The 27,552-nt window shown below is 40.8% G+C and overlaps 1 protein-coding gene across 1 annotated transcript; it reads right to left on the bottom strand.

Annotated features, from left to right (window-relative positions):
- Positions 1 to 1,924: 1,924 nt before the first annotated feature.
- spag5 (sperm associated antigen 5) lies at positions 1,925 to 25,964 on the bottom strand. Its single transcript, XM_047366871.1, has 25 exons — positions 25,827 to 25,964; positions 21,385 to 21,455; positions 21,184 to 21,312; positions 19,024 to 21,107; positions 17,652 to 17,844; positions 17,444 to 17,560; positions 17,272 to 17,364; positions 17,065 to 17,199; positions 16,152 to 16,271; positions 15,972 to 16,064; positions 15,744 to 15,878; positions 12,691 to 12,784; positions 12,448 to 12,595; positions 12,303 to 12,353; positions 11,398 to 11,572; positions 8,563 to 8,696; positions 8,158 to 8,326; positions 7,334 to 7,475; positions 6,855 to 7,089; positions 2,927 to 3,059; positions 2,768 to 2,848; positions 2,535 to 2,684; positions 2,385 to 2,459; positions 2,178 to 2,258; positions 1,925 to 2,083 (listed from the first exon to the last, which is right to left on the bottom strand). Exons 2-25 carry the CDS (start codon positions 21,409 to 21,411, stop codon positions 2,012 to 2,014), a joined length of 4,866 nt encoding a protein of 1,621 aa, XP_047222827.1. The 5' UTR covers positions 21,412 to 21,455; positions 25,827 to 25,964; the 3' UTR covers positions 1,925 to 2,011.
- Positions 25,965 to 27,552: the final 1,588 nt, after the last annotated feature.

The following is a 27,552-nucleotide window of genomic DNA, read 5'->3' as shown; positions in this document are numbered from 1 at the left end:
CAGGCCTCAGAGAGAAAGTAAAGCCAGGCTTATGCCTTAATTCCCGTTCATGAATGAATCTACTGGATACACAGACAGGGATTCATTTGTATTTATCTTAGTGCATATGATCGATGATCGTATGACATCCTTGGATCCAGTTTGGAGAGTTTATGTCTTTTTGCCAGCAAAGAGACATTAATTAGGGCACTGAGTCTGTGGCCAGCGGAGTCCGGATGGTAGAGAAAGATACGGCCAGTGGCATCATGGGAAGTCCGATGTTACCCCCGGTTCCTCTTCTGAAGTTTTGCTGCAAATGAAATTTAATTTGAAAGTTTCCGAAAAGTTTGCACCAGAGTTTTAATGTTGAAATCCATGGCTGTGGTCCCAACATTCTCATGAAAAATATCCTCAGGGTTGGTTTTCATTTTATGGAACATCGTTTGCTAATTATTTCTACAGGATCCAGATCGGTCCCCAGAACAGAGCCAGAGTTTTTTTTAATCAGTTGTTGAGCTTTTTTAAAGGCATTTTCACACCTATAGTTGCTTTACTGTGGTCCAAATCAGTTGTTGATTTTATTTTGTAACTTTTCACACACAGAAAACTCCAAGCGACCCAAAACCTGTCACTAGAACAAATGTGAGAACATTGTTTATTGGTCAGATGTGTCCGGGGCAGGAGATCCAAATAAACACAGGAAGCAGATCCCGTTTCTGGGCTTGTAGAAAATACAGAATTTATTCACATCTTCTTATTTCAGTTAAAATTATCTGACAATACTGAAAGATTGAGGACTCCTTCTCAATCATTGAGGTTTATTAAAAAGTGCCACCATTATTTATTAGTTTGTTTACACCAAGGTATCGCAGTCCAACCCAACCCTGACTACAGGAAGAGTACAGAACCGTACTGAGCCCAGTCTCAATACTGTTGCTTTGGTCCAAACCCTGGTGTAATTGATGTCTTCAGATCTCCACAAACAAACCGCACCATGGGGCGAACCAAACCAGAGTTCGTTTTAAAGGGACTCTTGGGTGTGTGAACACGGCCCAAATCACTGGCTCCGATTCTGCTGCCCCAGCAGATGATGGGAGAAGATACTGCTCTCCCCACAGCAGACTCATAGAAGATCTGCGCTGAAGCTTCCTGAAGTAGTGGTCTACTCTGTCCCTTTTATATATCAGTCCAGTCCAGTGTGTTGTTCAGGTAAACACCCAGATATTTTTTTAATTTATTAAAGTTTTATACAAGTTGTGAAAACATAAAAACATTGTTTTTATGGCCAAACTTAGGACCGAATTCTTCTACACTGATTACTAAATTAAGTCCAGACCTTGTTTGAATCATTAAGTGTATTTCTGCAGCAAAGTTTCCAGGACGTGTTTTTTAGATTCAGAAAACATTTTCCACAGCATGAAGAGCCTCTGCTTCCCTTCAGGGCCAAGTTTTAATTTGTCAGTCAGTCAGTCATTTTCTACCGCTTATTCCATAGTGGGTCGCGGGGGAGCTGGTGCCTATCTCCAGCAGTCTATGGGCGAGAGGCGGGGTACACCCTGGACAGGTCGCCAGTCCATCGCAGGGCAACACACAAACAACCATGCACACACTCATTCATACACCTAAGGGCAATTTAGAGAGACCAATTAACCTAACAGGGCATGTCTTTGGACTGTTGGAGGAAGCCGGAGTACCCGGTGAGAACCCACGCATGCACGGGGAGAACATGCAAACTCCATGCAGAAAGACCCCAGGCTGGGAATCGAACCCAGGACCTTCTTGCTGCAAGGCAACAGTGCTACCAACTGCACCACCGTGCAGCCCCCAAGTTTTAATTTGTCTCCTGTATTATTAGAGGTGAAAGACAAAATGTCAAGATTGGATGAGAGCAGTTAAAAGTTTATTTTGTTTTTATAAACGACAGTTAAGGCAAAGAGAGCTCATACATTGTTAAGCATTTTATTCTTTGTAGAGAAGTCAAACCCAAAAATAACATAAATAATCCGAACACAGGGCAACAATCAGGAACTTGTCAGCCGATGTACTCCACCAGCTGCTGCAGCTGTTCACAACGCTTCACGACTTCTGGCAGCGAGAGAAGAGTCTGTGTGAGGAAATAAAAACACTTCCATCAATCTCTACTGTCCAAACTCACAAACACTGACAGAATATAAAATATACTAGAATAAATGTCTCACCTCCCTGACTTTATTGATCATGTGGTTTAAAATCTGAAGTTCATTCTCAGTTTTCTGCTGGTTGGTCTGATGGATATTTTGCTACAACAGAGGATATGATGATAAACAAGTATGACAACTGTCAAATATTTTCTCATAGGCATCACAGAAATGTGCAGGTATGTGGACAGAAATCACAGTAACCCCACAGATATGATCAGTACTCACATGTCTCTTGGCTCTCTCCAGGAGTCTAACTTTTGCCTGCTCTGCTTCCTGGAGACTGGCCTTCAGCCTCTCCACCTGGTAGCCACATGCCAAGAGTTACAATCATGAATCAGCTCCTCAACAGATGATAATCTTTTAATGAGCAGTTACCTCCTTCAGCAGCTGGATCTTCTCCTCCATGTGATGCACCGGGCCTGCCGATGGTTCACCGACTTTCCTCAACTCCTCCCGCAGGAACTGGGCTTCAACTCTTGAGTGTTGGAGGGAGCGACGGAGCTCCATCACCTCCTTTCGCAATTCCTGAAGGGAAATTTAAAGAGGAAAATGAACATCAAAAGAGAATAATGTGTTCTTAAAACTAATATCTGTGTTAAATGTTGTACATTGTTTTCACTCTTGTGTTTGCTTAAGATCTCCTGGGCCTCCTGGACGTCTGCCAGCAGCTTTGTTAGAGTTTTCTCGTCCTAAAAGGAAAGAATAAATTTTTGAATCTTGTCAGATCATAACCGCAGCCCTCTTTTAGAGATAACAGGAGTCCTGACCTGAGCTTTCTGCTGCAGAGTCTGGTTTCCTCTCTCCACCAGGCTATTCATGCGATGCAGCTCCTGCTTCAGCTCCAGCACTTCAGCTTGATGTCTGCTGTGTGAGGTCTGCTGCTCCACCTGCAGGCCACAGCTTCAACAACATAAAAAGATCGTTAGAGTGGAAAGTTGACAGAAAAATGAGAAAATTTGGAGTGTTTCAGTGTGAGGATCTTTGTTCCATTTACATATTTTCCTGTTGAAAGACAAAGGGTTTGATAAAAAGGGGTATTTCACTGCATTTTGAGGCATTTGGACCCTCTTAGATCAGCTGAAAAACAGACTTATAAAATCTGGATTGGATAAATCTGCACTAAATAAAGATTCTTTGGAGTTTGGAAAATCTTTCTTTCGCTTTTTTTTTTTTACAGATTTTTTGAAGCATCAGTTTATTTTTCAAAAGTATGCAGGCAGTAAGCGGGGTGGAGAGAGGGGGAAGACATGCACGGGTCTCCGGGGCCGGGAGTCGAACCCGGGACAGCTACATCGACTGAAGCCTCCGTATATGGGCCGCACGCTCTACCACTACGCCCTTCCTTAGGCTTTGAAAAACTAACAACTAAAAATAGGTGTCGATACTTTGCTTCATATATATCTAGTTTAAGCTCAAAAGATTTAAAGGCTACAATAAGCAGTAAAATTATCATTTTAGAATGTGTGTGTAAATTTGGAAGATTTTGAAATATGAAATGAAATTATTTTCAAGACAGTAGAAACCCTTTAGTAGTTCTGGTTTGTTGTTAACCAGGAACACAAACACTGTTGCAATAAGAGCTGCGTATTAGAAAAGTTTGCGATGGCGAGAAACCTGGTAAATATTGTGATGATGAAATCAGCTGCCTGTTTTCTTCTTTCCTCTCTTTCTCATCTGTGCTTCCATCAGTGTCCTTTAGCATTTTGGACAATATAATTTGTGTCTGTGAGCATCTGCTGCCGTGACAACCTGTCCAATTGGCTAAATATTACAGTAGCTTGTAATATGCAAGTTCATAACACTTAGAATATATTACCCAACAACTACTGAACTCCAGAAAGTCCTTTGCAATGCGAGTATTGCACACACTGATATTGCGATGATGTATTCAAGATATATTTTGCAGCCCCAGTTGCAATCATTTCTTTCCAGTTTAAACCAGTAATTTTATTATCAAAGATGATGTAAGTAAATATAAAAACTGGCAGCAACAACTCGAAGTGTTTACCATAACTCTTACTGCAATATTGCTTTAATTCATCCATACTAGGGGGATTTAAAGCATAAACAGCCTGTTTAAGGTCGGGACAGCGCAGACATTTCTTACTGTTACCAAGATCAAAACTACTGGTGGCCAAAAACAACAGAAAGACCCATCTCTCACTTCCAAAGAATAACATGAAGACCTGAGAAAATTACCTCTAAACTGATGAGGTCTGAACCGTCACATCAGGGTGAAACTAACAGCCAAAGTGTGGCTGCAGGTATGATGTTCACCACTTTGGACACCAGGACAAGGGTCCAAAGAACAACAAGTCTACCTTTCAATGACTAAAAAACCTAAGGCTTAGGAGTGACCTATTCAAAGTCAGGACAAAAATTCAGTTGGGATGTGGTGGCATGATGCATGAAAATACTAGTGAAACTGATATTACATATACAGGTCCTTCTCAAAATATTAGCATATTGAGATAAAGTTAATTATTTTCCATAAGGTAATGATGAAAATTTAACATTCATATATTTTAGATTCATTGCACACTAATTGAAATATTTCAGGTCTTTTATTGTCTTAATACGGATGATTTTGGCATACAGCTCATGAAAACCCAAAATTCCTATCTCACAAAATTAGCATATTTCATCCGACCAATAAAAGAAAAGTGTTTTTAATACAAAAAACGTCAACCTTCAAATAATCATGTACAGTTATGCAGTCAATACTTGGTCGGGAATCGTTTTGCAGAAATGACTGCTTCAATGCGGCGTGGCATGGAGGCAATCAGCCTGTGGCACTGCTGAGGTCTTATGGAGGCCCAGGATGCTTCGATAGCGGCCTTTAGCTCATCCAGAGTGTTGGGTCTTGAGTCTCTCAACGTTCTCTTCACAATATCCCACAGATTCTCTATGGGGTTCAGGTCAGGAGAGTTGGCAGGCCAATTGAGCACAGTGATACCATGGTCAGTAAACCATTTACCAGTGGTTTTGGCACTGTGAGCAGGTACCAGGTCATGCTGAAAAATGAAATCTTCATCTCCATAAAGCTTTTCAGCAGATGGAAGCATGAAGTGCTCCAAAATCTCCTGATAGCTAGCTGCATTGACCCTGCCCTTGATAAAACACAGTGGACCAACACCAGCAGCTGACACGGCACCCCAGACCATCACTGACTGTAGGTACTTGACACTGGACTTCTGGCATTTTGGCATTTCCTTCTCCCCAGTCTTCCTCCAGACTCTGACACCTTGATTTCTGAATGACATGCAGAATTTGCTTTCATCCGAAAAAAGTACTTTGGACCACTGAGCAACAGTCCAGTGCTGCTTCTCTGTAGCCCAGGTCAGGCGCTTCTGCCGCTGTTTCTGGTTCAAAAGTGGCTTGACCTGGGGAATGCGGCACCTGTAGCCCATTTCCTGCACACGCCTGTGCACGGTGGCTCTGGATGTTTCTACTCCAGACTCAGTCCACTGCTTCCGCAGGTCCCCCAAGGTCTGGAATCGGCCCTTCTCCACAATCTTCCTCAGGGTCCGGTCACCTCTTCTCGTTGTGCAGCGTTTTCTGCCACACTTTTTCCTTTCCACAGACTTCCCACTGAGGTGCCTTGATACAGCACTCTGGGAACAGCCTATTCATTCAGAAATTTCTTTCTGTGTCTTACCCTCTTGCTTGAGGGTGTCAATAGTGGCCTTCTGGACAGCAGTCAGGTCGGCAGTCTTACCCATGATTGGGGTTTTGAGTGATGAACCAGGCTGGGAGTTTTAAAGGCCTCAGGAATCTTTTGCAGGTGTTTAGAGTTAACTCGTTGATTCAGATGATTAGGTTCATAGCTCGTTTAGAGACCCTTTTAATGATATGCTAATTTTGTGAGATAGGAATTTTGGGTTTTCATGAGCTGTATGCCAAAATCATCCGTATTAAGACAATAAAAGACCTGAAATATTTCAGTTAGTGTGCAATGAATCTAAAATATATGAATGTTAAATTTTCATCATGACATTATGGAAAATAATGAACTTTATCACAATATGCTAATATTTTGAGAAGGACCTGTATGTACACTATAAAGCCAAAGGTATTGGGTCACACCACCAAATCAATGAATTCTGGTGGTCCAATCACTTCCATGGCTGCAGGTGTGGAGAACCTTAACTGGCTTGAACAGAGTCCTGACCTCAACCTTCTTGAACACCTTGGGATGAATTAGAGCTGAGGCCACAGTTCTGGTTTTCTCATCCAACTATGAACACACCCCTAAACCTCAAGGAAGATGCTGACAGAATAGTTGCTGTTGCATCAATAAATCAGTGGGTTTAACAAGAAGGGTTATTATATTTTCACATAGGTTCAGGTTGGTTTGGATAGATTTTTACCCTTAAAAGAAGTCATTGTAAAGCTGCTTTTGCATTTACTCGGGTCATCTTTGTCTGACATTAAAATTTGTTCGATGATTGATGAGGGGAAAAAAACAGAAGTAACTCTGTAAGAGGGCTGGATTTTTAGATCCAAGTTAACATCCAAAATGCTTTTAGGAAACTGACATTTCAGGGTTTTGGATGGCTGGTGGGAAACATCTCTACGAACCAAGCGACAACCAAGTTTTACTTTGTAGGATTATAAATAGCGGCCATGGCTGCAACCTCAGTACATGCCTGATGATAATTTCTCCTTCTCCAACATATTATATCGTCCACCTACATGGTGTTGTGCAGCTCCTGCAGTTTGGCGTCTTTGCATTGATGCACCAGTTTAAGCGTGCTGATGAGCTCGGTGACTGTACCGCCCAGTCCAGAGAGGAGCTCGGCCACACTGCTCTGCTCCCCCTCCTGGACTGCGTTTGAGTTCTCCTTGGGGATCACAGCTGAGACCCGGCTGAAGGCGCTCGTCTCGCTGAACAAAGTTTCACTCTGCGACTCAGATGTATCTGAGGGGACTAAAGGAAGCGGCACCATAAATAGGATTAAAATAAACATTTCTAATGAAATTACATCGATTTGCCTTGGTAAAGATTATAGGAGTTCAGTGTTTAAGACAGGATAGAACATTTTTTATTATGTCAGAGCAAAATACTTGGATAGAGGTGAGATATAAAAGTGGGTATATTCTTAATTTGTTCCCAAGCTTTAAATATTTTTTGAATATTTGTCCCCTGATGAAGACAAAAGAAGCTTAAGTACCTGAAGGCGAGTCTGGTCTGACGTCTTCCTCCTTCTCAGCAGCTAAAGCCACCATGACCCTGTCGATGAAGGAGTTGGGCGGCTGATGGAGCTCTGACCTGATGACCAGTGCAGAGTTTTTATGCTTCTGTTGATCTTCTCTCTTAAAACAAAACAAACAGAAAAACAACACAGACATGTGTACACCCATGTAAGAAAAACTGTCTGTGTTCACGAGTTCAGATCACATGTAGAGACTCTCAGGGCAGCTGTGTCTAACTGAAAACAATAAAGTTGCCTCGATCAGTGGTTCTCCGCGCTTTCTGGGACTTACATTTACATTTGGACTTTGCTAACAAACAACAATAACCCAGTTTCAGTAGGAAAATCTTTGTTTAGGGGTTCGCATGACAGCTGATTTTCTGGATTGTAAAGCAGACTTCAGACAGAGCTGTTTTCTGCCCGGAATCATGGGTTTTGTAGTTTTGTAAAGCCAAAATAATGCCCAAAATCCTCAGTCAGAACTGTGACACAGAACAAATTAATGAATGACACTGAGGAATTTCTCAAAAAAATAAAAGTTGCTCAAAAAAATCAATCAATAAAATGTACAAACTCAAGATGTAACTAAAGCTAATTTCATACCTAGCATTGAGAATCTGTGTGTTTTAGATTTCTAAAGGATGAAAACCAAGATTTTTGAAAGTGAACCTATAAGAACCTGCAGAAATGTTAATGATTATAGAAAGTTTGACTTCACAGAAGGAAAATATGATGAAAAAAGGGATCACTTAGGACTTTTGCACAGAACTGCATGCATCTGATTTAACCTTCCACATTACTACCTGGTTGCTGAGAGAAGCCTGCAGCTCCTTGGTCATATTCCCCAGCGTGTGATGCAGAACAGTAATTTCAGTGACCGCATGAGCCATCTTCTCCTGGAGCTCCATGCGAGCTGTGCCAGCCGCAGATCTGACGGTTTCCAACTCTTCACACACACTCTTGTTCTCAACCCTTCAAACACATGCAGATCAGTTTTAGGCTTCTGAAATGAGCAACCAAAGTTTTTGAACTTTTTCATATTTCCATTTTTTGGAGATTTTCTTGTATCTGTCAGGTAGGGAAAAGAAAAGGAAGTTCTCCCTCTGTCAGGAACTGAGAACATCATGGGAGAATCATGAGAGAATCTCAACTAGTTGGACGGTAAAAAGATACCCACACAACAAAGGGGGAAAAAAAAAAAAACGTACTGAAGTTTACAGACTTCCTCTTTCAGGTCTTCACACTCGATGTTCCTCTCCCGAAGTGCCTGCAGGTTGGTCCTCAGCGTCCGTTCACTCTCAGCCATCTGCTCCCTCACCAGCTCGTTCTCCATCTGCAGGAACTAAAACACATAAAAAAAACAGCTGAAATGAACAGAGACACCCTCCATTAAATTGCCATGTGATCATGTTAAACATAATCAGTCACAAAGTTCAAAAGTTCACTGCATCATAACGGGAGATTGCACCGAGCAGCTCCTCAGCAACCATGAGTCAATCCGAAGAGATCACAGACCGGGGGTACTTTGAGAACATGCAGATGAGATTGTGAGATCAAAGGGGTGTGGCCTACAATTCAGCAGCATTAACCGGAACAGTATGCATAAGATACAGCATGTTGCCAGAAGTTGAGGAGCTTGTCCTTTCAGACACAATAACTTGAAGGCCGTCCTATTCTGCATACATAGCCTGTGATATGGCGTTGACCCAACCTTTAAAGCTATAACAGCTTCAGCACTTCTACGAACAAGGTTCACTATGGAGTTTATGGGAGCAATTGTAAGATCAAACAATGATGTCCCAAGATGTTCTTGTAGGGTTGAGGTTAGCCTGACCTTGGCCCAGTCAAGTTCCTCCATGTCCATGTTTCTCCAAGTTCATCCATGTCTTTACAGACCTTGCTTTTAGAATTGACAGTTCAATCATGTGGGGACAGGAAGGGACTGTAATTGTCTACAAGTCGTCATATCCTACAGCATTAAGAGTTTCTTTCACTGGTACTAAGCAACAGGGCTCCCCCAGAAAATATATCCAGACCATAATCCACAATGTAGTTAGGCAAGTACTGTCTTCCTGGAAACCACCAAGCCAATGATTTGGAGGGGGTGAGCAAATATGTTGAGCAGTATGATGTATAAGTTTGGGATTTCCTCTATATTTGCCTGAGTGGAAAGAGCAGCGTTCTGGCCATCCAGAGGTTGCAGGTTCAGTTTCTGATCCCGTCCTAGAAGCTTCTATGTGCACATAGTTCTGATGACATCCTCCTTCAAAAGGGGTTTACATGCTTAGTGCCCATACCAACACCAGCTGATTAGCTGGATTCTGGTGCCTTTTGTGTTGTCATTAACCTAAACACACACAGCAGAGTTAGCTGGGAGTTTTTTTCTTCAGTGCACTCTCACCAGCCCATCTCATAGACTGTTCCAGCACAAGCTGCAACATGGAAATACCACATGCCACATACCATGTACATATGTTCTCTTTTTCTACAAGTGTTTTTAATTTATGTCTGTGCTCTACATGTGTATTTTTTGAGCCAGGTCTCAGCAAAATGTCATTATGGTGACATAATGACAATAAAGACTCTTGAATCTTAATCCCCTTTAAAAATGTTGTAGTTAGTTAAATTCTGCAATGGAAATCCATCTTCATTACCCAGCTGCATTTCTACTGTCTCTGTACATCAGTTAGTGGAAACCGAACACTAAATGGCATCTTTTAAACTGTCTTAATTAACAGTTCTGCACTGTTTTCAGGAGGTCACATTTCTGAAAGCATTTTGTGTAGCCCGTGATTAAAAGAATAAAGAAGGTGAATGAGGGCTGGAAAACAGAAGTAGCAACCCTAAAAACCTAAAGGGGTCTAAACGTAAAGAGGAAGAAAGATTCAGAAAGCTGACCCAGGATGTAAGAGACGCTTCATTTTTCGACATGGGAACCACATTATTGGGGCTAAATTACTCAAACATTTTTATCCTTAGTATCACGTTTAGAATTAGCTAAATATAAAGCAACAAATTGTATCTTTGTGACAGGATGCTGGGGACATAGTTATCTGGAATGTGTTGACATAAAACCGATCTGACAGACTTTATTGTCATCGCATGCACCAAGCAATACAATGAAACGTTGTGAAGTATGTCAGACGACAAAACACAGTGCAAAAGTGGCTCAAAGATATACACTTTGCAGTTCAAATTTGCAGAAAAAAATTCATTAAAAAGCTAAATATATTATAGAAATGTAGCTGTATATTAAAAGTTCAATGTATTTGTGTGTGTAGTTATCCTTCCAGTCTTTTACAGTCCCTTACAACAATTTGCCTGGCTGTCCCCCATGTTTCACTTTAGAGGAATTACTTAGCAGACTGTCCACAGGGAAGAAGCTATTTATAAACCGTTTGGTACGTGCCCTGTTTACCCACATTCTTCCTGATGGAAGGGTGGAGAAGTGACAGTGTCCTGGGTGTAAAGGGTCTTTTAGGATGGTCTTTGCCTGCTTGAGCAGGCGGATTCATCCCCAAAGTTTAGGAACCTTTTATGATTCCTAGGTTTGACTTAAACCAATACCAATATATTTATCTGCAAATAGTCATGTACCAAACGGAAAATGAGTGGAAAATGCAAGAAGGTCTGGATGCTTGAAAGTAAAATATGAGGTAAATGGATGCTTTCAACATTTATGCACTCTATAGACATAAAATGGGGATTAATCTCAGGATTATTTGTTGGTTTCGGTTCTGTTTGCCTGCAATGAAATTCGTAAAAGGGCTTTAGCCCGTTATTATTTTACATAAAAAAGCAGCAGATTAACTGGAAATTGACAGAACTGATATAATTGGGTGCTTTTTATTATATGTCACAAGCCTGTTTTTTATTAGCTTGTTTTATATTTTGTTTACATTACCATCAATATTGTCATTGTGTAACTTTTTTAATGGTGGTTTTATGTTATGCTGCCTATGTTAGCTAGGTCTCAATGGGAAATGACCTGATCAAATAAAGATTAAAATAAAAATGTAAGTGTCCACAGACCCTCGGCTAACCTCGTTCATCTCTCGCACGCCACCGAGTTGTGTGCAGACATCTTGGAGCTGCCGGATCTGCACACTCTGGGACTGGGAGAGGTTCTGCAGCTGACTGAGCTGCTTGTCGCTCTGAGCCAAGGCTCGGCTCAGCTCACAAACCCGCTGCTCTGAATCCTCCAGGGATGTCTTCAGCCTGGATGCAATCACAAGCAAAATCACAGCAGCTGTAGTTCGTATGTTTGCTTAAAACTCTCATTCTTCTCCATGTCTGTTTAAATCAGGGGAGTCCAAGGTGAGGCCCAGGGGCCATTTGGGGCCCCTAGACTGATTTTTTTCGAGGCCTCCGACTGCAATTCAAGAATGATACAGATTTGGCTCGCCAGAACAGGTGGTTAACGCTCATGGAGACTTTTTATTTTTAATCAGGGCGATGCAATGGAAAAAGTTAGGTACAACATAAAGTATTCTTGTTTTAATAACCATGCTAAGTAAAACAGGACCACAGCGAGGCAGTCACTTTTAGTCAGAAGCAGACTTTGGTGAATCCTGATGTGCTTTAAATTAATTTATTAATACATTGAGTTTTTTCGACACAAATCCTGTTCTTATTGCTGAGGATAGACTAATTTCTTTGACAGCAAACTGAGTGGCTCTCTTTTAATAGGCAAAGCATGCTACCCTTTTTTTAAGTTTTGGATCTACAAAGATTTACACATTGCTTTAATACAACAAATCTGACTATTTTATTCATTCATTCATTGCATAATGTTTATTGTCGAGCAGATAAAAAATATATATTATTTTTCATGATTTTAGTTTTTAAATTATTAAATTTCTTTGTACTTCTGACTTGACGATTTTGGCCCATGTGACAAAAGGTTTGGACACCCCTGGTTTAAATGCTGTGGAAAGGCACCGCTTACTGATCTGCTCTTTCATTGGCTTGATGCACGTCTTCCCACGACTGCTGCAACCTGTGGAAAAAAACCCAAAAAAAACAACCCATGATGCTGCGTAAAAGGGAAGATTTTCCCCCCACATCAACACATCCTGATCTGTGGAGCATACTTTGTTGTTTCAGCAGCGAGCGCCTGCTCTAAGAAAGTGTAGGACGCCAGCGTGGAGGAAATGGTAGCGGACAGCTCAGTCACCGTCCTCTCCAGCTGACCCGTCTCCTCCTCTTTGTCTGTGAGCTTCTGTCTCAGGACACCCATCTCTGAAGAGATGAGAATAAGAGATTTTAAAGAAAACCTGAATGTTTGAAATGTTCACATCGAGGCAGAAAAACGGTGTGAAGGGAATAAAAGTTACCTGATGTCAGAATTGTGATTTGCAGATTTAAATCACTAATCTGCTGCGTGGCAGTTTGAAGATTCAACTGAGTTTCATTCAGCTCTTCTTCAATCTGTTGAGAATAGTCTTGTTAAATAAAAAGAAGGTTTTACTGTGAGTTTCAACAAGTTGTGACTTTTTAACACCTTTTTCAATGTTTCAGACATTACTCCCTGTAATTAAACCTGAAACTTGCCTAAATCAGAACATAAAACATTTAAGGCCTTAAATTAAAATGAGTAAACTTGAGACTTTAAGACCCTGCAGAAACTCTTATAAGAGATGTTTTGGACATTTTGAAGTGAGGTCCGAGGAGGTTAATATCAATATACCGCAAATTTATCTTCATGGCAATTTTACTGTATGCAGTATCGCAAAGGACAGTCTGGAGTGCAATAAATGTTAATTGATTATTTAGGTCCCATAGATTCAGGCTCTCTATGCCTTAATTATATGTTTGCTGACACATGTTGTTTAATGGAACATAAAAGGTTTAAGATGAAGGGGTGATAAGGTGGCGAAGTCATGCAGAAATGCCAGAACAGCAGACGGCAGCGACTTTTTCAATTAAACGTGATGGAAATAATGATTTTCTTTTCAATTAGCTGGATAGACAACTCATCATGTGGGGTCTTTGCTTACTGTGAAGACAAAGCAGAAAGACATTCACTATTTTCAACTGTCAATATTATCGCATTTTTTCCTAATATGATGCAGCCCTATCTTAGACTGGAGTAAACAGTTAATCATATGTTAATCAAGTACATATGGTCCACCTGAACACATCCTATGTACTTATGTGCTGGCAATATCTTTGATGAGGCAGAAAGTGTTTTAGAAGGCTTATTAAGATGTTCTGGTTAGGTCGTTAACTTAACTGTACAGCCATGATGCTAAGATGAAAAGTCACTCTTTTTCTGAGTAGCTGGATAGATCCTCTTTTATTATTGCAACATTCACCAACATTATTGCATCTTTCCATAATATTATGCAGTATTAATTTTCAATATTGGTTCTCCTATTACCCTGCAATAGTGGGGTGTCATATCCAAGATTTATACACATTTTTCATATCAAGATTCCAGATTGAAATCTTTAGAGTTCTTAGGCCTTCCATTTTTTATATAAATCACAAAACCTCACCATGCATGCATATGTATGTATGTATGTATGTATAGATGGCAAGATTTAAAGGATGTAAAACAAAAGGATGGAAGGAAATGAAAAGAAGGCATATAAAGAATGGACAGAAAAATAAGATAGAATGAAATGAAGGACAAAAAAAAGAAAAGAAGGACATAAGGAGGGAAAGTAGGTAGAACACAAGGGAAGAAGGGCAGTAGGACACAAGGAACCAACGACAAAATAAAGTTAGGTAGGACATAAGGAAAGGAAAAAAATAACAGACGAGGGACAAAAGACACAAAAAAGAAAAAAAAGAGGACTTGGAAAAACAGCACAGGGGACGGGGAAGAGGAATCCGAAGACCGAATTCCGTTGGCATTACTGAGTACCGATTCACGTGAAATTAAACTGTACCGTGTTTCGGTACCTAAACGCATCAATGTGACACTGAGGGAGTGGAAGAGTGGGCGATTTTCCATGCCGGACATGAACACAGCATTGCACGCACAAAAACGTAATGACGTCAGTAGCCGCTGGTACCGTCATCAAAGCCCGGCTGATAGAAAGCGCTTGAAAGTACGGCTCCACTTTTCAAGATGCAGATTACGCTCGCTGCAATAGTTTCAACGCGAAGAGCAAGGCCGGCGGCAGGAATACTTCTACTCTGAGGAAGCACCTGAGGAAGCACCTCAGGAAGCACCAGAGGAAGCACCTCAGGAAGCACCAGAGGAAGCACCTCAGGAAGCACCAGAGGAAGCACCTCAGGAAGCACCTCAGGAAGCACCTCAGGAAGCACCTAAGGAAGCACCTCAGGAAGCACCTAAGGAAGCACCTGAGGAAGCACCTAAGGAAGCACCTCGGGAAGCACCTCAGGAAGCACCTCAGGAAGCACCTGAGGAAGCACCTAAGGAAGCACCTCGGGAAGCACCTGAGGAAGCACCTCAGGAAGCACCTGATTTTTCTCAAGGCTGAAGAGACTTTTATTCGTTAGCTTCAGATCTACGGCTACAACTCCTGCATTCATACCGTTAGCATGTTTTTTAACAACTCAGATGTTACAATACAAACAGCTGGATGTTGTTTTCATATATTCATTAAACTTTATATATTGATTAATATATGTTAAATTGAAAAAATCTGAGATTTTATTCTTAAAAGAATTAACATTTATCACCACATAAACGCACACAAAATTACCGAAAACTGGTACCGTTGAGTACAGCTATCGAATCCCAGGTAAGCGGGTATTCGTACCGTTTTCGGTTCAAATGTGAAACGTACCCAAAAGTACTACTTTACTGTAAGCTTGAAAAGAAGTGTAGAAAACTTCAGAGGGGCGAAGTCAGACCCAGACCTCTGTTGTAGATGACTTTAGCTGTTCTAAACAACTGAAAATAATCCATATATCTGTGGGATAAAACGCCATAATAACCGAAACCAAATCTATCTGCTCACAAGAAACCAGCCTTGCTTCCTAATAACAGCTGTGTTGCAACACTACAGTGAAGCCTGATCAGCTAGAAACGGGCCAAGTCCACCAAGCTCACAGTCTTAAGATTTTCCACGCCTTGCATTTGTTTGAAAATGATTTTAAGTTCAGAACAAAATGATGAGTCGGAGCTGATCAACGACCTGACAGACTCATCAGGACATTTAACGTCCACTACTGTAGCGCTCTCTCACAGATATGAACATTTACAGTTTGACTTGTTTTAAATAGCTTAAATCAGGCCTCTCTCTGAACCGCTGTTAGACTTTCACAAATCTGAGGAACTCTTCAAACTCACGGATCTGTCTACTACAGGTCACTGTTGATGATTAAAGCAGCACAGATTTCCACGTTTAAAAACAATCTCTTTTCACGTTAGGACAAGCAGAGCAGAGGTGCGGGCAGAGGAAGATCTGACCTGCTCTCGCTCCTCAAAGGCTCGCTCCCTTGCAGAACAATGCTCGTCCCTTTCTCTCAGGGCAGTGGCTGCTTTCTCATTCAGCTGAGCGAGCGTCGGGGTCGTTTCCTGCAGGAGGCTCCTAACGGTGCAAAGCTACCAAAACATAATCACACAGAAGCATGAGTACAGCTGGAAACAAAGCAATATTTGTAGAAGAATATGGGTGCACTTCTGCAATAAGCAGACCTCATTCATCAAACTGGAGTGCTCCTCCATTGTTTGGGACAAAAGGTTAGAAGCCAAGTTCAGTGTTGCATGACAGGTCTTGTTTAGTGCAACCTGCAGGAGTTGAGAAAACACAAAACACATGCTGCAGATTAGGATCAACATTTCTTTCAGACGAAGGTCAATTCTCCTGGTGTGTACCTGGTCTGGATAGGTTTGGTTTAGAGCAGCTAAGAGCTCCTGTTGAGATCCAACACATTTTTCCAGAGCTGAGATTTCAGAGGCACAGTGTGTCCTCAGCTGCTCCATGGTGCTGAAAGCCTGGGAACAGAGATGGGACACACTGTTAACCTGTTAGAAACGCATCCAATAAAAATACCACATATAACTCGTGGTAAAAGGAAAGAAATGACTACATTTCCTGCAGGTACAGTTCTGTCCAAAAGTCTTGAGTTGTCATTTGTCTATTTGTCATTAAGTGAATTACTCAAAATGTTGATTTTCTTCTGTTCATTAAATGCATCAACAATAAAAACACATTTTTTCAGCCGATAAATGCATCAACAATCGGAGTAGTCTCTGATTCGCCTTTTGTTTTGAGCTCAGTAAAAATCAGATAAAGATGAGGAACATATGCTTTGATCCATAAATGGGACGTAATCTTGGGATTCCTTCATTTTATTCAACTAAAACCTCCATCAATGACTTTTCTTTTCATGCTAAGGGTGGGAGTTATTAAATAAAAGAAATATTGCATCAGGTGGCATGTTTACGGTAAAAAAATGTTTTTAAATGAACACTTGCCATAATTTGCAACATAAAACGAAATCTGGAAGAAATGTTTTGGCATTTTTAAGAGATTTAAACCAAGGCTGCACAATATTGGGAAACATGGAATTGCCATATTGTAACGACGATGGTTAACCAACCACCTGCCCTCTTTACTTCCCATCATCCCAGTGTTCCCACCACTCTTCGTCAGCTTTAGCATCTCAGCCACTAAGATCTAAAGAAAACCTGGATAACTACGGATCAGGACCACTTTGGGCTGTTGCACAGTAATGAATAATCAAGTATTATGATGCAAAACACCTCCGGAATAACTGGTCCTTACCGCCTCCTTGGCTGTGAAGGCTTCTTCCATCAGAGTCTTCATGTCGTTCCTCTGGTGAAGAACATCTTTTATCTTCTCCAGGATTCTTGTCTGAGAGACCTTTGATTTCTCAAGCAGGATCTTCATGTGCCCATACTATAGAGCAGCACAACAAATTTATATAAATAAATATATATTTATCAGCTGAGAGATATAAAATTAACATACATGAGAAACGAGGATCTGATGGTCCTCAGTGAGGGTTTCACCCATTTCCTTCATGCTGGACAGAGCTGCATCCGTGCCGCTGGTCAAAGAAGACTGCAGAGATAAAGTCACACACGCGAGATGAATTATGAAGCGTTATCTATGAAACAGTCTCAACCAACGCTCGTCTCACCATGGTAGCTCTCATGTCTTGCATAGCCTGGACGAGGTTCTGCAGAGAACCTCCATCATTCTCCAACTCACTTATCCTGCATAGAGCCTCCATGTAGAGGTCCCTGTACATCGTGGTCTAAAATTACAGAATACATGTGAATAATTCAAAACAAGCTAAAATGGTCCCTATAATTACGTTACATCTGCAACTGCACCATTGTTCTTACCTGACTGAGTTCAGTGTGGTCTGTCTGAACTAGCTTCTCTCTCTGGTCCGAAGGAGCCGGGCCTGAAGAGACACACCTGTGCAACCTGGCTGCAGCTAACTGCTGGACAAGGGCCTCCACCATGATCATGCTGGACATCAGCCTCTGCTCCAACTCCTGTCTGGGGAGGCTCTCCAGGCTACCAGAAGGTAAGCTGAAACCACATCAGGAGAGGTTTGCATCCATCCATCACTTCTGTCATTCTGCCCCAGAGCAGTTGTGGCTACAATGTAGCTCACCACCGTCGGTGTGTGAATGTGTGTATGAATGGGTGGATGACTGATTGTAGTGTAATGCACTTTGGGGTCTCTGGGGACTTGATAAAGCACTATACAAGTGCAGGACATTTCCATTAATCCATCCATGTATCCAGGGCATGGAGGTCATTAATTACTCTTTTTTTCCCACGGTAGATCAATTATGAAAAACAACCAATTGTTTTTAAGAACAAGAATCGATTACACAAGTTTAAATTTATTGTTGATCTCTAATCTACTATGGTTCAGCATTAACCATGCAGGTTCAAGTATACACTTACACTCCCACTAATATTTGATTAAACTTGTCTTTCTATAAATTACGATGACCACACATTCAACAAGCATCTGGCATCATTGTGGCTGGATATTTGACCTCTCTTCTTGGCAGAATTGGTAGGGTTGACCTAAACTGGTTGGTTTCCATGCATATCCATAACTCACAGGTTAGGGTCAGAAACTTAATATTAGTCTTAGGGTTGAAACAATTAATCGGATTAGTCGATTATCAAAATAATCGTTAGTTGCAGCCCTAATTAGCCTGCTACAACAAAGCCGCTGGCAGTGAGAAAGACCCTCAGCATGATGCTGCCACCGCCATGCTTGACAGTTAGTACTTTTTCACATTATGACCAAACAGTTAAATCTTTTGAGCTGTTTCGTGGTTGACGCATATATTATGTAAAACTAGCTGTACTGTGGACAGTAACAACGGTGTCCTCGCAGGGTCCAGGTCTGGATGTAGCCTTGCTAGTTCCTGGATTGTCCATGGTCACTCTAACCAATTTCTATTGATTCGAGGATGACAGTTTGGGTAAGATTAGAGATGCGCCGAACAGGATTTTCTGACCGATAATTTCTGGCGTTTTTTCAGGGTCTAATCTGACGATTTCTGAAGGTTTTTTTCTCTAAGGACACAAAGAAAACAGGGAATATGCACTGGGTCCTTAGAAAGATCCAGCAGTTTTATAACTAACAGAGTATCAAGTATTTGTTGCATATAAATAACTGATTTCAATTTTTTTTAAGTGAGGCAGATAGAAACAGAGAGAGAGACAAAGACATAGAGCACTCACTTCCAGATGAGAGGGTCGGTCACCGTGCAGGAATCAGCTACAGAGAATTCCCTCTTTTTCACAAATATCCCAGACGTGTTCAGACTGTGGTCCACCAGTTTCACAGGACTGGTGCCCACGCAGATGCTGTGTGATTCTGCAGGAACAGCTCTGTTTAAGGAGGGCATGAATGCAGCAAGAGGTGGAGCAGGAGCAGAGCTCATCTTTCCACATGCAGCGATGAGGAATTCTGCCATCTGCCGAAGCTGCTGCTGAAGTTGGCCCTCAGAAATCAGCGGTGCAGCTTCAGACTGTGGTGTCTTCCTAGAATCCTCCTTCTGTTCTGCAGCTGAGACTGGCTGCGGCTTCGAACCTAAAACCGTGGAGTTAAATAGAGGGCGGGGCATTGGACTTTCAAGGTGCTCTGCAAAGAACCCTGCATGGTCAACATTAACAGGAGCCACCAAACGTTTCTCAGCCTCGAGAGCAGAATCTTCAGCCAAAAACTTGTCTTGATGTGAATCCATAGGAAGCTTAAGTAAGGACAAAGATGCTCTCTTGACAATGGGACTGAGAAACTGCAGGGCTGAGGCAACCGAACGACACTCTGATAAAACCTTCAAAACATCAGGGGATGCTTCTGCGGCTTTCTCTGCAGAGTTACAGAGAATGGGACCCAAAGAGCCAAGAGCGCTGTCCTTCGCCTCGCTGGATTCAGGAGGCTGGGAAGTGGAGTGGACTACATAATCCTGTCCCTGTTGCATTGCTCCTTGCAGAGGAGTCTCTGCTGCAGCTGCTAGACGGCTGCAGTCAGACGCATCCATGGTTCTGTGGACCACTGAGGGTAAAGGAGTAGCTTCAGGATGTTCTGTATTCCCAGCGTCACCATCCATGGCTTTTAATGATGCGTTGGTCAGAGGAGATTCAGTATGGGGTGGTAGGTGAATATCAAACACAATTTCTCCATCCTTCAAATGGCTGTTAGTTTGTTCAGTGTGATCTTCAATATGAAGGCCTGTAAGTGGAGTTAACATAGTGCCAGGCAGGTCCTCAGAGGGATGTGAGATCTTCTCAGACACCGTGGCATCATCCGATTTGTCAGCATCCCCTACAGTTACACTGATGAAGCTCAAACCAGTGTTCTCATCCTGCCCATTAGGTACCATCCTTTTTATTTTTTTACTCTCTGTAGCCTGAGTGCTGCATGGCAGTGGGTCCTGAACAGTGTTTAAATTATCAGATGGAGGTGAGGAATTATATTTTACATCACAGTAGGGATGGTCTACATGATCTTTACCGTTTTCTAAGCCATTATCTCTGGCTAACATACTCAGATCCATGCTGTAATTGTATGAGTTGCAGCCAGAATCGATGTGAGAAAGGGGAATAGTCTCATCTGCAGGATCAGTGTCCTCTGAGATTTCGACCTCACCGCCAGTGCAGTTAATCGGCTTCAAGGTTAGTTCAGCCAGTCTATCAGTGGGATTTCCAGATCCCTGTGTGGTAGAGACAGGATCATTTTCACAGCTGCAGTACAGATGATCTTCATGTTCCACTGGAAACAGCTGGGTGCAGTCAGCTGAGTTTGTACCATCGCCTTGTGATGGATCCCAGGGGTCATTCCAGGGCAGAGGAATGGTCTCCTCCTGTAATCCAGTGGAGTCTGAAACTTCTACCTCACCTCCATCACAGGCAAAGGACTTCCAAGTGAAATGTTTCTCATCATCGGAGTCACCGATAGGGAGCGTAGAGCTGGAAATGTCGCAGACACTCAGTGAATCCGGCTGCTCAACATCAGGGTTGGAGAAGGGATGCTTCACAAGCTCGCTGCAGGACAGCTCCAACCTTCTGGGTGAAGCAACTGTATCTTCCACCTCAACAGTAAAAGTAGTCCCATCTTTAGGCAAAATCAAACTCTCTCCTCCACAATCAGAAGAGCCTGAGATCTCAATTTCATCCCCAGAACACATAAAAGTTTTGAATGTGACATCTTCAAGTCCACGAACATTGTGGGTGGTATCCGTAGGAGTGGGAATGGTTGAGCTCGCTTTAATTAATGGAGAACATCCGAACTGGGTCTGTGTGTCACAGAGATGACTGTCAGCCTGGGGAAGAGTTTATAGTGATGAATAACAAACAGCTAAAGGCAAGCAGTATTTCTGAATGTTTGCATAAACTCACCATGCTAACTTTCACAGTGTCACCGCTGAGCTGTGACTTTGACCTGAGCCTCGATGGCGGAGTCGATAAGTGCAGGATCTCGTTTCCCAGGCTTCTGAGAGGGGTGCGCTCGCCACTTCTACTGGAAGACTAATGTCCACAAAGGTTCATCATCAGCTACCCTCAGTGATAATCTCACACTGCGCACAGAAGAGGACTTACCCAGTCTTCTAAGCTGGAACGTGACATCCTCACTGGGATTAATCTGGAGTTCGCATAAACAACTCATCCAACTGCAAATTAAAATAAAAATCTAGTTTTAAGTCACAAATCAATTCTCATTTTGCTTAATTCATGACAGCAAATTAGAAAACATGCATCAGGCACATCAACAGACAAAACAGCTCAATCAGACCCTCGTTTCAGAATATTCTGTCCATTGCTGCTCTGTGTTCTGGCGTCTAAAACTTGCCAAACATTGGTTCTAGAGGACAAAAACTGCTCACTATCATAGACAGCTTTACTGGCTTAATGCTAATGTGGTTAGTCATGTTTCACTCTTAAAGCAAGCACTCCTAAACTGCAGACTATAAACATATATTAAAGAAAAGGCATATGTACAGGGGCTGGACAATGAAACTGAAACACCTGTCATTTTAGTGTGGGAGGTTTCATGGCTAAATTGGACCAGCCTGGTAGCCAGTCTTCATTGATTGCACATTGCACCAGTAAGAGCAGAGTGTGAAGGTTCAATTAGCAGGGTAAGAGCACAGTTTTGCTCAAAATATTGAAATGCGAGGAAACGTTTTCCTCCACCAGTATCACGTAGTGACCCGGCCACTATCCTGCAAGAAGAATGGCTTAAAATCCCTCTGACCACTGTGCAGGACTTGTACAGGTCCTTCTCAAAAAATTAGCATATTGTGATAAAGTTCATTATTTTCCATAATGTCATGATGAAAATTTAACATTCATATATTTTAGATTCATTGCACACTAACTGAAGTCTGTGGGAAGTCTGTGGGAAGGAAAAAGTGTGGCAGAAAACGCTGCACAACGAGAAGAGGTGACCGGACCCTGAGGAAGATTGTGGAGAAGGGCCGATTCCAGACCTTGGGGGACCTGCGGAAGCAGTGGACTGAGTCTGGAGTAGAAACATCCAGAGCCACCGTGCACAGGCGTGTGCAGGAAATGGGCTACAGGTGCCGCATTCCCCAGGTCAAGCCACTTTTGAACCAGAAACAGCAGCAGAAGCGCCTGACCTGGGCTACAGAGAAGCAGCACTGGACTGTTGCTCAGTGGTCAAAAGTACTTTTTTCGGATGAAAGCAAATTCTGCATGTCATTCGGAAATCAAGGTGCCAGAATCTGGAGGAAGACTGGGGAGAAGGAAATGCCAAAATGCCAGAAGTCCAGTGTCAAGTACCCACAGTCAGTGATGGTCTGGGGTGCCGTGTCAGCTGCTGGTGTTGGTCCACTGTGTTTTATCAAGGGCAGGGTCAATGCAGCTAGCTATCAGGAGATTTTGGAGCACTTCATGCTTCCATCTGCTGAAAAGCTTTATGGAGATGAAGATTTCATTTTTCAGCACGACCTGGCACCTGCTCACAGTGCCAAAACCACTGGTAAATGGTTTACTGACCATGGTATCACTGTGCTCAATTGGCCTGCCAACTCTCCTGACCTGAACCCCATAGAGAATCTGTGGGATATTGTGAAGAGAACGTTGAGAGACTCAAGACCCAACACTCTGGATGAGCTAAAGGCCGCTATCGAAGCATCCTGGGCCTCCATAAGACCTCAGCAGTGCCACAGGCTGATTGCCTCCATGCCACGCCGCATTGAAGCAGTCATTTCTGCAAAAGGATTCCCGACCAAGTATTGAGTGCATAACTGTACATGATTATTTGAAGGTTGACGTTTTTTGTATTAAAAACACTTTTCTTTTATTGGTCGGATGAAATATGCTAATTTTGTGAGATAGGAATTTTGGGTTTTCATGAGCTGTATGCCAAAATCATCCGTATTAAGACAATAAAAGACCTGAAATATGTCAGTTAGTGTGCAATGAATCTAAAATATATTAATGTTAAATTTTCATCATGACATTATGGAAAATAATGAACTTTATCACAATATGCTAATATTTTGAGAAGGACCTGTATATGTCATTCCCAAGATGAATTGAGGCTGTATTGGCCGCAAAAGGAGGCCCTACACCATACTAATAAATTATTGTGGTCAAAACCAGGTGTTTCAGTTTCATTGTCCAACCCCTGTAAATCTGGCATAAGAACAATAAAGAATTAAGCACAACAGAACCCATTAAAACAAACAAGGTCAAAACTAAGTCTCACTAATGTTGAAAGCCAAAGAATAAAAATTGGTTTCCAGGCAAGTTTTAAAAGTAGGCCATGAAGAAGCCCCTCTAATGTGCAGGTGTAGGTTATTCCACAATAAAGGAGCAGCAATAGAGAAGATCCTGCCCCTTCTGAGCTCTTAGACCTTGGTACCTGGAGGAGCTGCTGTTCGGCTGACCTGAGGGGCCGAGAAGGTGCGTAGGGATGAAGAAGCTCAGAAAGATACAACGCTTAAAAATGAAAAAAAAATGAATTTTAAAATGAACTCTAAAATGCCCAGACAACCAGTAGAGTGAGGCCAGAACAGGAGTAATGTGATCTGTTTTTAGAGTGCAGCTGAATTTTGAACCATCTGCAGACCAGAGAGCAAAGACTGAGTCACTCCAACATAAAGCCCATTACAATAATCCATCAGGATGAAATAAAACCATGGATTACTGGTTTTAAAGGTTGTCTGGACAGGAACGAGTTCACTTTGCCAACCACGTTATATGATAAAAGCAGGACTATACAACTGCTCTAATCTAATTGTCCAATATTAAATCATTGTCTAAACTAAAATCAAAATCTGTAACAGCTGGTTTAAATTATGGTTTAAAAATCCCAAATCAACAGTAGTGGACTCACAGGGGTGGCGTGTCCAAATACTATAACCTATGTTGTTTTTTTCATTAAAATTTAGTAGGTTTAGGGACAGCCAATCTTTAATATCCTCCCAGCAATCCAAGACAGCTTCAACAAAAAGCAGTCCTTCTGATTTCAGGACAGATAGATCGGACAATCTTCGGCATAGAAGTGGAAAGCAATTAATGCCCTTAATTATGGAACCTAGAGGTGTGAAAGTATAACATAGATTTGCTTAACACCAATAACAATAGGGCCACAAACGATTTTATAAACACAATTCACAGTTTGACTCTTTTCCAGAAAATCTCTAGACTGGCCAGAGTAATATCCCACTCTGCCACCTTAATTGACAATATTTTCACAAATAGCATCATAAATAAATCTTTAGGACTATTAATCAATGACATAAATGATCATTTACCAGTATTTGTTATATATGACACAATTTTCAAAAATATTAAAGAAGTTGTTTAATAATCAACAGGAATCATCCGTGGAAAAGCATAAAATGATCAGTGTAATTCAGTATAGGTTTGGATCAAAACCACCAACAACATTAGCTATATTACAGTCAATAGAAGAAATAACATCTGCAATCAATAATTAAAAACTTGTTGCTGGTATTTCTAGACATAAAAAAGGCATTTGACCCAATAAATCGTGATTTATTAATAAATGAACTGGAAAGAAATTGGATTAGAGGGACTCTGGTAAATTGGGTCAACAGTTATTTGGAAGACAGAATGCAGTTGGGAAATACTGCCTTTGAATGTTTGGACATTGCTTGTGGGGTTTCTCAAGGGTCATTGTTGGGGCCTAAGGTTTTCATTATGTATAAAAATGACATACAAAGTATGAGAACATGAAATTTGTATTTTTTCCAGATGACACCAATGTATTTTTTTTCTTGAAGATGATCGGGAGCAATTGTAAGATGATTTAACCAAAAAATAATAAACAAACTCAAATTGTGGTTTGATGGAAATAAGTTGTCCTTAAACCTGACCAAAGCAATATTGCCCAAGGACCAGGCTGGAGTGGATCTAATCTTGTCTATGATTAATGTATTAGTCAAATTTAGATTTATTGTGCAAATCTGTATAATCCTATATAATAACTCCATTTACTATGATCATTTACTTCCATTTATAGTTTATTCTGACAGTAATGAGTTTTATTTAAGTGCACATTTACTTTGTAGACGTTATTTGTTTAGTTATTGGTTTAGTGTTTTAGGAGGAAATCCTTTACTCATAAAATATATAATACCATGTTATCAAGTTTTACCATCTTTACTGATTTTATTTATTTTGTTTAGCAGGCGTAGGTTTGCTGGTCATTGTTAAAGAAACATTTTGACTACAAGCTAGCTACTCATGTCAATGATCAAGCAGATAATCAGAATCTGCTTATTGGTAAAACTGAACACCTACTACATGCTAAAAAAAAAACATGTTCAAAGTATCAGATTTTGAATTAGTGATGTGTTCAGAACAATAATAGTAAAGTATAAAGCAGCTACAGATGCTCCAATAGCGTTTGCCCATTTATAAGTTAAGGAAAAGCTAACGTTAGGATTCTTATAACGTTGTTAGGCAGTTACACCCGATCAAACTGTACAGATATTTTACTGCAATTATTCAAAACACGAGCGGTAAATTGTCTCAGATTACTATACCTTCCAGTGAACTTGAACCAGCGTTTCAAATTTGACGAATAAACCAGTGTATTTCTCGAACAGACATCAACCGCGTTACGTTCAAAACAGACCCCTCCTAACTCGAATTCAAAAACATAAACCCGGCGCTGCTATTGGTCGTTTCTCTTCTTCTTCTTCTTCTTGTATTATTTTTGGCAGTTGGCAAATAACGTTATGATGTGCATTACCGCCACCGACTGGTATGGAGTGTGGTTCTTCATGGTTTTAAATCTTATTTACTATTACAACAAATTCTATTTATTAATTTAATTTTCTTGAAAAATTTAATGATAATTTGAATATGTTTGCTACCTAAACTTCTTTGCAAAGTATCTCTCAAAATAAAATTTTCTTTAATACCTACAAATTCTCACCTTAAAATTGTTCTTTCTTGTTCATATTTCTGACACTTCAATATTACATGTTCTATTGTTTCCTCCTCTCCACAATGATCACATTTTCCTGTATTATGTTTCTTTATTTTAAACAGTGTAGAATTAAGTCCTGTATGTCTTATTCTTAATCTTGTAATTAATCTTTCCTCTTTTCTGCTCCTTCTTCCAGTTCTTACTTCTCCTACTATCTTGTTGATTCTGTAAAACCATCTTCCTTTCTTTTCTTCATCCCACCTTTTTTGCCACTCTTTCCTGATTCTCTGTTTAATTATATTTCTTGCCTCTGACCTACTAATATTAATTATAAAGCTAATGCTGTTTTGTGTTGCCTTCTTTGCTATCCTGTCCGCCTTCTCATTCCCTCCAACTCCTACATGTGCTGGTACCCATAAAAACACTAATATTAATCCCATTCTTTGTATTCTAAATAAAGTATGTTTTATTTTTCTCTTATTCTTACAGACGGTGCCCGCTTTCATGTAATTCTGCCACCTAGAGGAACTAAATTCAACTACAACATGGCGCTGCTCTGTTTTTGAATATTTTCTGAATAAAGACACTTCTGACGGTCTAATGTTTGTTTTTTAAAGGGATAATATTCCGGACGGAGTCATACTGGAACTTTTTTATATACTGAACCATTTAATAAATTGGAGTATCATTCAAAAGTTCATTTATTTCAGTACCTTTTTTTTACTAAGTAAAACATGAGACAGTTTAATTACACTCAGGCTGATGTTTTCAATCCTTTATTTCTGTTAACTACTATGCTTTTCTTGCAGCTAATGAAAACATGACATTTAGATTTAGATTATATCAGACTGATGAAAAACATTTTTAATCCAGAAATGAGGGCTCAATGAAAAGTATGTTAATGCCAGTTTAAAGGTTATTTTCAAAAGTTACTTTTAATCTGACAAATAAGCCAAATTGGAACACATATTCTAATTTATTGAATATGATTGTATTTCACAATGAGCTTTTTGTTATCCTTATCTTCATGGATGGCGTGTATAGTGTCTTTCATACTGATGGTATAATAAATAATTAAATGAAGCCAACAAGCAGAGTAATGATGGTAACACATTTTTAGATTCTGAAAGGTAGACCATATTTACTGGCACCCTTGGTAAAATGTGTAAAAAGTACCATAGTATCATCTTGTATTGGAGCAGCATAATCTCACACTTGATGTTTTTTTATGTAACAGCAGCATTTTGTCAATAGGACAAGTATTCTCCTGTCTTCTCCTATATCATTCCAGGAAGGTTGAGAGAGGGAAAGAGAGAGGGATCTTTTTTGCACAATCT

The sequence above is a fragment of the Girardinichthys multiradiatus genome, chromosome 5 (assembly GCF_021462225.1).
Source record: "Girardinichthys multiradiatus isolate DD_20200921_A chromosome 5, DD_fGirMul_XY1, whole genome shotgun sequence".
Taxonomy (NCBI): Eukaryota; Metazoa; Chordata; class Actinopteri; order Cyprinodontiformes; family Goodeidae; genus Girardinichthys; species Girardinichthys multiradiatus.
The sequence above is the reverse complement of the archived record's forward strand: the minus strand, read 5'-3'. Positions and strand labels throughout refer to the sequence as shown.

What these genes read in the sequence shown, in the direction of transcription:
- spag5 (XM_047366871.1), bottom strand. Translation starts at nt 21,411, where the DNA reads ATGTCACGTTCCAGCTTAGAAGACTGG. An exon ending in CCTTCACAGCCAAGGAGGCG is followed by an intron (nt 16,272 to 17,064) that starts GTAAGGACCAGT and finishes CTCTGTTCCCAG; the next exon opens with GCTTTCAGCACCATGGAGCA. An exon ending in CCTTTGAGGAGCGAGAGCAG is followed by an intron (nt 12,785 to 15,743) that starts GTCAGATCTTCC and finishes TATTCTCAACAG; the next exon opens with ATTGAAGAAGAGCTGAATGA.